The 13,371-nt window shown below is 39.4% G+C and overlaps 1 protein-coding gene across 3 annotated transcripts in view; it reads right to left on the bottom strand.

Moving 5' to 3' along the window:
• USP3 (ubiquitin specific peptidase 3) overlaps positions 1 to 13,371 on the bottom strand; it is a 94,914-nt gene that overhangs the window by 68,257 nt on the left and 13,286 nt on the right. The window contains exon 2 of one of the 3 annotated variants that reach the window (XM_025389548.1): positions 2,385 to 2,537. The exons of the other annotated variants lie outside the window; for them this stretch is intronic. Within the exon in view, the coding sequence (XP_025245333.1) occupies positions 2,385 to 2,409 (25 nt within the window). The 5' untranslated portion in view covers positions 2,410 to 2,537. The remainder of the gene's footprint in view (positions 1 to 2,384; positions 2,538 to 13,371) is intronic. 3 annotated transcript variants of the gene reach the window in all.

Genomic DNA, 13,371 nt, shown 5'->3' with positions numbered 1-13,371 from the left:
CTCACTGTTAAAAAAAAAAAAAAAGAACCAAAACTGGAAATAAGGTGAATGGAGAACTATAAGCCCCTTCAATGTATACTGAAACACTGTTTAATAGCTCCTCCCAAAGATAGTTAATTATAGTACCACTGACCTGTTTACTTGACTAGGACCCAAATTCCACGAAGTTATAGGTAATGTAGTTTTTAAATAATTTCTGTCCAGCAGACTCCAAAGGTTATAGTTATACTACCCTGTAGGATATTAACCGATTTTGTATCTAACCTAGCAATTTTATTTCAACGCTTTTATCTTCACTGTCTATACACATTCAGTTCCCAAATACCCGTGGAGCCAGCTTTACCATCTTACTACTGGTGCCCTCATTAATGAGTTAAATAAACCTTTGACTATGTTCATCCCATATTTGTATGAGAGGATGGGACAGGAGGTGAGAATAGAAGAGCACAGTGATTACTGCCTGAGGGACTCCACAGTTTGGCCAGCGCAGAACTTTAGTTTTGAACATGAAAGCTTTGAGTGGTGAAATCCCCTTCTACTTGCCAAACGCCTTCCCTTTTCTTAGTGCATTCATATATTTATATTCACTATCAGGGCCATCCTTGAAGGCACCGAAGGCATTTTTTACTCAACTGGGTCTAATTTTGTTACATGTGCATGTAAACCACATGACAGAAAGGTGTGGAAGAATACCTACCAAACTGCTAAAACAACTCTGTTAGGCAAGTACTTGGGAAGACTACTGTGAGGGAGACTGCTGGCTTTTTATTTGCACTCCCCCCATGGTGTTTGCCTTACAGCAATGAGAATATGATGTTTTTACAGTTTGAAGAGAAAGCCCAATAAAATGTATTTTACAAAATAAAAAGTAAACTAGGAAACAGCTCACTTGAACAGCTATTCATGGTTTAAGGTATGATTTGGAGGACTGAGATATTATGAACATTAATATTTTGTTTCTCCAGCAAAGCTTAGTAAATATTAAGAACTTTGGGGCCAGGTGCACTGGTACATGCCTGTAGTCCCAACACTTAGGGAGGCTGAGGCAGGCAGATTGCTTGAGTCCAGGAGTTCGAGACCAGCTTTGGTAAAATGGTGAAACCCCATCTCTATGAAAAATACAAAAATTAGCCGGTGTGGTGGCGCGTGCCTGCAGTCTCAGCCACATGGGAGGATCAATTGAGCCCAGGAAGGTGAGGCTGCAATGAGCCATGATTGCACTACTGCACTCTAGTTTGGGTGAAAGAGCAAACCATGCCTCAAAAACAAAAACAAAAAATGGATAGAAGGAAGGAAAGAAGGGAGCAGGGAGGGAGGGAGGGAAGGAAGGACGACTGTAACTCAAATCTAGGAGAAAAAAACTCCTATAGGTTAATATTATCCTGAAATAATTACATTACAAGGTTGCGTTTTTGTTTTGTTTTGAGAAAGGGTCTCACTCTGTTGCAGAGGCTGGAGTGCAGTGGCATGATCACAGGTCACTACAACCTCTGCCTCCCAGGCTCAACTGATCCTCCCACCTCAGCCTCCGGAGTAGCAGGGATCTGCCACCACGCCTGGCTAATTTTCTGTTTTTCTTTTTTGGTAGAGACGGGGTCTCACTATGTTGCCTAGACTGGTTTTGAATCCCTTAGCTCAAGCAATCCTCCATGCGTCAGCCTCCCAAAGTGCCCAGATTATAGGTATGAGCCTCTGCACCTGGCCTAGGCCCAAGTTTTTAACTACCCAGAGATATTTTTTTAATTATGGAGGATTTTGTCCCTCCTTTGTACAAGGAAAAAGAAATCTAGAGCAGAATCCCCGTGACTTTGTTTTGCGTATGTTTCCTACCAAGTGTTCCTTTTTTCCTCACTCTAGGATTGTAAACCTACACATAGTACACACAATTTGATGATCTCCTTTTCCCCACTTAATGTGCATGAACACATTTCTTCATGTTACTGCATTTATAACAGGGTATTATAAAGCTAGTCTTATAATATCAACTATCTCACAAGGCTTTATTTTTTTTTTAATTTCTCAATTCAATTACACATTTTAAAAAACCAAAAAACTCTAAGACTGAGGAGGTCAAGAGAATGGGAAGTAACTGTTAAATTGGTATAGAGTTCATTCTGGGGTTGTGAAAATGTTTCGGAACTAGACAGAGATGGTAGTTGTAAAAACAATTGTGGATATGCTAAATGCCACTGAATTGTTCACTTTAAGATGGTTAATTTTATGTTATGTGAACTGTGCGTCAATTAGACAGACAGATACTTAAGGAGAGAAAGTAAAAGGGAATAAAGTATTGACTTCCAAAATCATTGGAAACAAGTTATTGTGGACTGTGCCTTTTAATATATCTCAAAAACAAAACAAAACAAAAAAACCCACTTTACTACCTGCCAAGTGTGGTGGTGATTGCATCTGTAGTCCCAGCTACTTGGGAGGCTGAGGCAGAAGAATCACTTGAGCCTAGAGTTCGAGGACAGCCTGGGCAACATACAGTACTCTCTGAGGGCATAATACAGTCACACCAGATAAACATTTGAAGGCTAGAAAGATACAGAGGATAGGGTATTATGAGGGATTCTGAAGCCAATAGATGGCATTGCTTTGGGGAATATTCACTCTGTTTATACACACTTCATCCAAATCAAGAACCTTTAATGTACCCAGGGCAAATATAAAATAGAATGAAAAACATTGCTTTCAATTAAACTCTCAATTATTGTTAAGAATAGAACAGGTAATTGTACAAATCAAACAATACTACAGATAATCTTAAAACCATTTATTTTAATCACCTTTAGGGGGACTATCTTATTATAAAAGGTAGTTTCAATTTACAGATAGATGAGATTCAAAAGTTTACCTGCAGGATAAACACATCTCCCATGGAAACAGTATTAAAGGTTTCCAGGGTTGTCTGTAAAGCCCTAAATGAAACATAATATAGCTGAAATACTCATATACACACACATACTTATACATATCCCCACGCAATAAAACCACACAGTAATAAAAATATTTTAGGCTCTGAATATAGTATCTATTCAGCAAAACACAAAAATATTAAACCAAAGTGTTTATTTTTTTAATCTTAAATGCTAGTACTTGAGAGAAAGGGTGATAACGACAGACACTTGTGAAGGCTCAAAAAGTGAAATCTGGGAATTTATAAGGGCTCTTTAATACACCCAATTACACTTCAAGGTGATGTCAAGGAAAAGGAAGCCATGCAATTTACCTCTCACACTGTTACACTTGGCCACAGCACCGTGATTGGGAGTCTCATAAATGAAACTCATCTTTTACTCAGATTGTAAAATTTCCTCAAACCAAGATACCCTGTCCTCCAGCAAATTTCTTCGGTTTGCTTGGATTCTTCCAACCCTGACCGCAGTGTCTCACCTCTTGGCCCAGAGGCTGGCACTAACTAGGCTCCTTTCACTGCCTCCTTTTCAGCTACAGCTTCAGAATCTTCTTCTATCCCTGTTCTCACCTCAGCCTCAAGTTCTTCAAGTTGGCAGGAGGGCCCCTTTGTATGGAGGAGATGAAGAAGCTCTATCCTCTCCTGAGCTAGAGCCATTCTCCAGAAGGTAGGAGCTATCACATATGCTCGGCCATGGGGAGGGTGGGAAGAGCCCCAGCCTCTAAAACATGCCTCAGACTCAAGTCTTCCTCCTAAAACCACCTAAACATTTAACTCTCCTGAAAACCAGATAACTGAAGGTGCACAAAGGCATCTAAGTGACCTAGAGGCCAAAAGTGGTTTAGTCCATGCTATACTTCCAAACGGAAGGGCAGGATGGCCCTTTATCAAGAGAGACCGGAGCAGAAACCGGGGAGTTCTGTGCCTATAGAGGCCTAGTTACACATGAATCTTTTCAGGTTGTGTTCACAAGAAAAGGAGTTCTTAGAACAAAAGCACATCCACACTGAATATGTTATTTTTACATAGCCACTGATCTTCAACATCCTCTTAGTATGCATATAGAGAATCTCATAATAGAGGATATTTGATATTCGAGGCCTACCAACAAGTCTGGAATTCTAAATTTTTGGACAAAAGGTCATACATGACTGCTTATGACACAACTTCATCACCGTCTCTACACAGAATAGTTTAAGCACATAGCACGGACAGGTAAGCCATATATAGTGCATCCATTATTCACCAGCTGTTTCAATTGGGAGAGAAGGCTCTTTATCTTCTCGAGAATTCAGAAAGAAGAGGAGGATCAGATGACTGGGATTCTAGTACTGGCTCTACCATTACTAGCTACAGAAGAGAGAACATCACTACCATTCTGGGTCTATTTCCTTAGTGTAAAATGAAGAGTAGTTGATGATCATGTTCCCTCTAAATTACAAAATTATTCAAAGAACCTGCTGGGCACAGTGGCTCACACCTGTAATCACAGCACTTTGGGAGGTCAAGGTGAGAGGACTGCTTGAGCCCAGGAGTTCGAGACCAGCCTGGGCAACACAGGGAAACCCCGTATCTACTAAAAAAAAAAAAAAAAAAAAAGGTTAGGCGGGCATGGTGGTGCACACCTGTGGTCTCAGCTACTCCAGAGGCTGAGGCGGTAGAATCCCGTGAGCCCAGGAAGTCAAGGCTCCAGTGAGCTGAGATCACACCACTGCACTCCAGTCTGGGTGACAAAGCAAGACCCTGTCTCAAAATAAAATAATTTAAAGAACGTAAGGATTGGCAAAAGTTAGATGAAACAATCATATCATCCTCCTCCATAAATAAAATTCTTCCAACTCTACTTTCTACCTAAGTCTCTTAAAAGGCTTAACAAAAATATTAACTGCTAATGTAGTATAATTTCCTAAACCAATGGTTTTCAAGTTTTTCTTGCCTGCCATCATCCCTGAGACACAAACACATTCCTACCACATTGCCCATCAGTAATAGCAACTCACTGCAACAAGGGCGTGGGAAGTGCGTGGAATTACCGTTCAGGATCATTACAGACAAACATGCTGCTACAACAGTGAAACTCAGAAACCACCCCCCTACACAATTTTTAAAGTGCAACACTCTAAAAATATTAGCAACCCATAAGGAAACATCTAGGGTATGTTTTTAAAGCAGGTTCATTTTCATTTAGTTAACATTTGTATAGTACATCCTGTCTGCTATAAACAGGTGCTATTTAATCCTCTACAATCCAATGAGGTACAGACCATTATTTGGCCTGTTTTACAGATGAGGAAACTGAGGCACAGAGAAGTAATGTAATTTGCTAAATTACTAAGTGATAGGGCTGGAAATTAAACTCATAGAGTGTTTCAATGAACTGACTGTTACAAAGCAGTCGTCCAGGAGACTAAAACTTTTGTTTTAAAAAGATAACATGCTATGTGTTTCTGAGTCTATGTATGTATTACATACCTGCATATAAATTTTTTAAAGACTGGAAATAGCTGTTATCAGTTATGTAAAAGGAATGAGATGGGGATAGGAGCCACTATACTGTTTAAAGTTTTTCAAACAGCATCATTTCTTTTATAATAATAATTAAATTTAAAGTGTTTTTAATTTAAATATACTGGTATTATAAAGTTGTCCTAATAAAATGAACTTATTCTGAATTTTCAAGAGTGAGTGGAAAGTTAAATCAAAATCCAAGATTATAACTCTATGGATCTATAAAACTACAATCAACAAAAATTTTGAAATTTTGCAGCAGTTATTAAAACACACAAACACACCATGAAAGTATCAATAGTAAAAGTGTTATTCCTCTTAAAACTGGAGGATAGGCCAGCATCATCATAAAAATTCTATAAATATTCCAGTACATGTAAGTAAAAATGTATTCCAGACAGACCTAACTTACCTTCCAAATGAAACACTTTTAGATACTTAAGGAGCAAGACAAAATCTTCTGTACACTGTAAATCCTCTCTGAACTGCATGTTCACAAGCCTATTCTAGACTAAAAGTTGAGAAGTCTCTTCTATCTATAACTTGAATCCCTTGAAATTATTAGGGGGAGGAGTTGGTGAAGTCACAAAAAGAGAGCAAGAACTGAGCCGTAATGTAATCCAGAAAAGAAGGAATCAAGCTACACGAAGCAACTGCCAAGGTGCCCAGGCAGCCCGAGTGCAGCCAAAATCAGTGTCTGATGTCTCCCCAGCCCCGACAATGCTGCTCATTCTGAGAGGGGATGGTTAGGGTTCCCAGGGAACAGGGCAACAGGAGAGTTCTCATAAAGGGCAACGGGAGGTACTCAGGGCCAAAGCGGTGACCAATGTAGAGCTCAGGAAGCCAACCAGAGGTCCCAATACTGGGGAGGAGACAAGGCATGACCACCAAATCCAAAGTGGTCAGAAGTGGCAGCCTGGGACTCAAGGCCAAGATCACAGTACCAAGACTTCAGGTCCAAGGCAGGAAAGATAAAATTATGAAGCAAAGCTTATCTTGGTTGCCTTTCTACTTTCCCACAAAAAATTTTCCCACTTTCCTCTTTTGCCTCTATCCCTGTCTTATTTCTGACAACCAGTCTCTTCTGAATCATTAGATAAGCAGACTTACATTTGCTGGTAAAGTCAGTTCAGCATTTGTCATAACAATCCTCTCCTTTTTGCTTAATGGCTAATGGTAGATTAAAGATGGCTACAAATTCTTTGACATTCTTCCCATGGAGAGACAGGTTTATGTCCTCATTCTCTGAATCTGGGCAGGCTCTGTGACTACCCCGACACACTGATTATGGCAGAAGTGGTTCTATGTCAACCTGCAACTCTGGGCCTTATGAAATGCACAGCTCCCTCTTGCTCTTGAAATGCTTGCTCTTGGGAAAGTCAGTCGCCATGTAAGAAGTCTAATTACCCAGAGACCAACATGCTAAGAGAAGACCAAACCATGTGCAGGGAGACTGGGGAGATTATGACACCACTGGGGGACAGAGAGACACCACAGAGCATAGAGGTACCAGACAGGTGAGTTAAGAAGACTCTGGAACATCCTCTTCCAAAGTGTCTTCTCAACGCACAGAGTCTGTTAACTCTGTGAGCCCATGTTCTCCACCTGATGCAATCCCAGCCAAGTTCTTCCTGAATTCTTGGCCTGCAAAATTATAAGCAAAATAAAATGGTTGCTTTAGGTTTCTAGGATGTATGGCTATTTGTTATGCAGCAACACATAACCAGACCACCACTTACAGAGGGAGCAGTATCAGTGACGCAGCACCATCCACAACCACCAAACAACTCACTGGAATGACTGATCTGTTGTTTAGGAAAAGTGAGGATGGAAAAGAAACTTCAAAAGGTTTTGTCCAGTAGGATTCAAAGCTATCCAATGACTACTATTCTCTCTACAACAGAAGTAGTGACAGTAAAGACTTGCTATTTATCTTCAACTAAGCTGTAATTGTCCTTCGGACTAAATCTTTCTGTATCACATCAATATTTTAATAACTCAAATCTAGGTGTGCCACCTCTACCTCAGGACAACCTAATTCTCGAGCACAAACATCATTCCTAACAATAACTCAGTAACAAGTTTAAAATCTTCAAATTGTCAGAGGCGCTATTTCCAAAGAAATCCAAAACTCTAGGTAAAGATCCTTAGGAAAGTGCCATAAACAGTGGCAGAAATCCCTTTTCTCTTCATTAAAAGGCACAAAGCCTTATCTTTCATTCCTTTTGCTTCTTTGGATTATGTTACTTAATGAGCATTCTAGGAAACCCCAGGTTTTACTGAAGGTTGAACTTGAAAAAATGCTTCTAAACAATTATAAGAGCTGAGAACATTACTAATTCTGTTTATATTTCTCTTTACTACAAGAGTTCTGACATATTCCTCAGCCAGCATGACTTGATCCCCATTATGCCCAGCAATGCCTGATCCCAGGCCTTTGTAGCTGGAACCACTCACAATTTTCTCACAAAATTCCTAGCAAATTGTTCCACAACTGACCTAAAAAGGAAGGGGCACAGTGACCAGGAAACTCTGCTCCACATTGTTTTGGTTGAACCAGGCAAATTCCTTTATCACCTGCCCTTGAACCCTTCCAGAAGAATTCCTTCCCTCTTTTACACAAAAATGTACCAAACAGAATGAGTTGCCTTTGTAGGAATTTGTTCCTCTGTAGACTCAAAACAAATACGATACAGGTCATGTGACATAATGAACCAAGCACGGGCTTCAGAACCAACTGTCTTAAAGTTGTAGCTCTACCATTTTAGTCTATGACCTTAAGCTAAGTTCGTTTCAGAGCCTGCGTCCTCTCTGTAAAATGGGTCAAATCCCACCTTCTACCTCACATGGCTATGGTAAGGATTTCACGAGACAAACTACATAAAGTGCACACAGCACAGGGCCTAATCAATGCAAAGCACTCAGTGAATGTCAGTTCCACTCCCTCAAACTCCTCCTATACCAGACCTAAAATTAAATTGTATTCAAAACATCAAATACTCAATTTTAATAAGCTTATTTCAAAATTGATGTAACTGTTATAACCACCTTAAATGTCAGAATCATTGAATTTTATGTATCCGGTGTAAAATACTTCAGGAAAAATGCATTTGAGAAGCATATTTTAAGAGATAAGGTTTAGATAACAGAATGGCATTTAAGTACAGAAGAAACTCAAGTGTCAAAACTTTATTAGAATACATCAAACTCAGAAGTATTCGGAAGAGACATTAAATCCTGGTTCACTAATCTAATCAACCAAAATATACCCTGGGTATCTACTTCATTTAGTTCACTGCCAGTACATTATCAGTATAGCAATGAATAAAATGTCAAAATTCAAACGAACAAAGATGCTAAGTTCATTAATGTGAACTGTTTCATATTCCAATATCCAATAAAATGGGGTTACAAGCCAAGTCACTTAGAAATATATTTTAATTTCTAACTTTTGTTTTAGCAAAGAGGCGAGTAAGAATTTCATATCACACCAGATTAAATATATGGTTATCAGCTTATTTTTATGGACAAGTAGGTTTTAACCTCTACCCTAAATAATTCAATTCCTCTTCACTCTATTACCTGGTTCTATTTAAGGAGCAATATCTTTGGTTCTTAGAGGCTAATTTTGGGACTGTGCTCTAGCCTACCTTCCCAACCTTTCCCATGTCAGGGCACACACAGAAAATAATATCTGTATGACATATGCACATTAACTGAAGAGGCTTCTCACAGCCAGAAATGATTTGTCTGGGAGCACAGCCACCTCTAGGCTGAGGGGATCATTTATTTCAACACATATGTAATCCATCTGTGGCCCCTCTGATGGGAAGCTATGCTAGCCAACCTTTTACATGGTTATCTAGCAATGCAGGAGGACGTCTCTCGTCTACTCCAATGTTCACTAGCTGGAACAAAAGACTAGATGTCATTAATCGCTGAGAGGGCTGGGCACAGTGGCTCATGCCTGTAATCCCAACACTTTGGAGGCCAAGGCAGGAGGACTGCTTGAGACCAGGAGTTCTAGATCGGCCTGGGCAACATAGTGAGACCTCGTCTCTACAATGGGAAAATAACTTGAGCATGGAAGGTAAGGGTTGCTGTGAGCTGAGATAGTGCCACTGCACTCCAGTCTGGGCAACAAAACAAGATCCTGTCTCAAACAAACAAATCACCGAAGGGGACCAGCAGCATCATCTGGGAATCCAAGATGCCATTCCTCTGACGATCTACAGTTCATAACCATCAATCCTCTGAGGCCTATTAGAGAAAACAGATGCTGAAATCCTTATTTCTATCCCATGTAGAACTGTCTTGTTCTACTGCCATTCTATAACTCCAGGGAGTGACCAGTCAACAGTTCAGCATGAAGGAACCTATTGTGAATTAAATAAAATGTAAGCGAGAAATATCCGAAACAGCTGGTCTGAGCTGAGGTGGCAGAAGAGCACTGGTGAGTGTGTACAAGGAACAGTTAACTGCTTAAAACGAACCCTGACCCAGGGTCTATGATCAGCTACTACTTGACAAAAAACGTCCCCAAGGCTACTTCCAGCTCTCTAATTTCAAGGTTTCCCAACAGAAAAATAATTATGATAGATAAGTATTTCACTTCAACAGCCTTGGATACATTTGTAAGACCGCAGCGGAAGGGAAGTTTGGAGTAGGCAGACAAATAGCTTGAAGTATTATCTTACATGTTACTGCTCACACAATTAAAAAGTTAATTTTTTTGTATGTTCTTCCCTGAAGATACCTGATAATACAAAAATATCTTTGTACAAGGGTATTAACTGCTGCATTATTTGTAACTACAAATATTGGAAACAACCTAAATGCCCACACACAGGAGATGGGTTGAATTCACTGTGGCACATCCGCAAATGAAGTACTAGAAGCTGTTTTAAAAAAGAGAATAAGGAAAATTCCTACAAACATGGAGTGACATCCAGGATATACAGCCAAATGAAAAAAAAGAAGTCCAAAAGAATGCATTTAGTTTGCTATCTTTTGTGGGGGGGGCGGGGAAGAAAACACCCATCTGCTTTTCTTTACAAAAAGAAACACAGGAAAGATCAATCAGAAATTAATGAAATTGGTTATCTACAGGGGGTGGATAGGAATGAGTGGCAGGCATTAGTAGTGACACTGTTTAGTACAGCTTTTTGTATAGTTTTAACTTTTGGAACCATGATAATGTTTTATATACTCAAAAGCAAAATAAAATCAGTAAGGATGAGATTTTAAAAATCTAAACTGGGGCCGGGCACGGTGGCTCACACCTGTAATCCTAGCACTTTGGGAGGCCAAGGTGAGCAGATCACTTGAGGTCAGGAGTTCGAGACCAGCCTGCCAACATGGTGAAACCCCATCTCTACTAAAAATACAAAAATCAGCCAGGCATGGTGGCCCACGCTTGTAATTCCAGCCACTCAGGAGGCTGAGGCAGGAGAATCAATTGAACCTGGGAGGCGGAGTAGTGAGCCGCGACTGTGCCACTGCACTCCAGCCTGGGTACCAGAGCAAAACTCCATCTCAAAAAAAAATAATAATAATCTAAAACGGAAATCAAACACAAACAAATGAACAAACTTTATGTCAAATAAGTGTATTAAAAGGGAGACTAAAACTAAACCAAGTAACTTTTTAACATAGTACTTTTTATGTTGTCAGCATACAGACAAAAAGAACTGTACACAAGTTTGAACTCTAGTTATAAGGGGTTTTCTTTACAATGGTATGGTTCTTACAATTCTGGAACTATATTCTCTGATTATAGAATTGAGCAAATGAGTACATACTCGTAGATAACGGGAACCAGGTTCTTACTGTTGGAGAAGGGTGTTACAAATATGGAAGGGGCAAGACTAGGCCTGTGGTGTTGAATGAAATTTTTGGTATCAATATAAAATCATGGTGATAAACACACAAATACACACAGACATAAACAGATGTAGATATGTTTGTTTATTTATTTACTTATATTTCTTAGCTCTACTGTGCTGAGAGATTTTAGTTTATAAACGTTATTCCCAGCCAAAAAGAATAAGGGCTACTTGGAGAAATGGCTAATTCCAAGGCTGGAACAGGCTAAGTACAAGATGAGCCTGGAATATCTTATGCCAGAAAGTAAGAAAGGGCTCAAAGAATGATAGCACGTGTACAAATTACAGCTTAAGGGTGCTCCCACCAGCCAAATATAAGCCAATTTGAGCCTCAAAATAAATAATAAGAGTACCTTAGAATAAAAAAACAACGATGAGTCCTTATTAAGTAGGCAACAGTGAGGAGAGAAAGTTCTTTCTTATAGTAGAATGCAAACTAACACGTAGAAGAATTATGAGTCAGAAAATCATCACCTTGCAATCATCCTACTAATAATTGATTCAGGCAAGAACCATCAATGGATGTGAAACTACTGGATAAAACTTTGGTAAGAAACAGGGTATATACATAATCTAAAAACATTTCCCACAAATTACTTCTTAATAACAAAGGAGAAAACAGTAACTTTATAGCCAATTAACCTACCAAACATTACCTTAATAAAGTAATCAAAGTTAGTATCACCAAAAACAAGACAGACCAATTCTTGATACGATGTCTGAGAAGACACAACATTACTTCTGTGGTATTCCTAGCAAAAATGCATTAACAGAATCTAATCATGAAGAAACCTCTGAAAACTCAAACTGAAGAACACGATTTATGAAATAACTGAAATGAACTCTTCAAAAATACCAAGACATTATGATGTTGGCTGTGGGTTTAGAATAAGGAAAAAAAAAAAAAAGCCAAAAGCCAAGACATGAAAAACTAACGCTGAGGAACTACTGGAGATGAAAGAAAACTAAAGAGTTATGACAACTAAATATAACACATGATCCTTGATTAGATCCAGGGTGGCTGGGGAAGTAAACAGAAAGGAGTAATAGCTATGAAGGCCATTGTTGGGACAATTGAGGAAATCTGAACATGGAATGTGCATTAGGTAACAGCATTCTATCAGTATCAAATGTCCGGATTTGACCAATATTCTGTGCTGATTGAAAAGAAAAACCTGGCCAGGCTCGGTGGCTCACGCCTGTAATCCCAACACTTTGGGAGGCTGAGGTGGGCAGATCACGAGGTCAGGAGATCGAGACCATCCTGGTTAACACGGTGAAACCCCATCTCTACCAAAAATACAAAAAATCAGCGGGGCGTGGTGGTGGGCGCCTGTAGTGTCAGCTACTCGAGAGGCTGAGGCAGGAGAATGGCATGAACCTGGGAGGTGGAGCTTGCAGTGGGCTGAAGTCGCGCCACTGCAGTCCAGCCTGGGCGACAGAGTGAGACACCCTCTCAAAAAAAAAAAAAAAAAGAAAAGAAAAGAAAGACCTGTTCTTGGGAAAAAATAAAACTATGGATAAAGGAGTGTTATATCTGTAAATTAATTAGGGGAAATATATAAACAGAGAGTACATATATACATGATAAAACAAATGAGGCAAAATGTGAACGACTGGCAAATCTAAGTATACGGAAGTTCTTTTTATGTACTATTCTTAGCAGTGCTTCTCTGAGTGTAAAGTTATATCAAAATCAAGCCTTTTTAAACTTTGAGATTAAAAATCTGTGTTCTTTACTTCCAATTAACAGTTTTTAAAAACTTAAACACAAGGGAGAAGGTTAAATTACCAATGCACAGAGCCAAAAATCTTATAAACCTGGCACTAACTTCCCTTCATTAACGAACGATGAACTAGTCCAATAAAAGTATTACAACGCATTAACTGCAGTAGTCCCAATGACCTTACAACTTTCTTTCACAGGCATACACCTATCCAAAGTCTGGCCTGTGATCTGGCTTTCCAAGCAAGGTCGAACCCCCTGGCTTGCCTATTTTCTCTGCTAACTCTGATAATAGCAACAATATTTTGTTCTGTTTATCAGAGAAGGTAAATCTG

Source organism: Theropithecus gelada, chromosome 7a, assembly GCF_003255815.1.
Source record: "Theropithecus gelada isolate Dixy chromosome 7a, Tgel_1.0, whole genome shotgun sequence".
In the NCBI taxonomy this organism is placed as follows: Eukaryota; Metazoa; Chordata; class Mammalia; order Primates; family Cercopithecidae; genus Theropithecus; species Theropithecus gelada.
The sequence above is the reverse complement of the archived record's forward strand: the minus strand, read 5'-3'. Positions and strand labels throughout refer to the sequence as shown.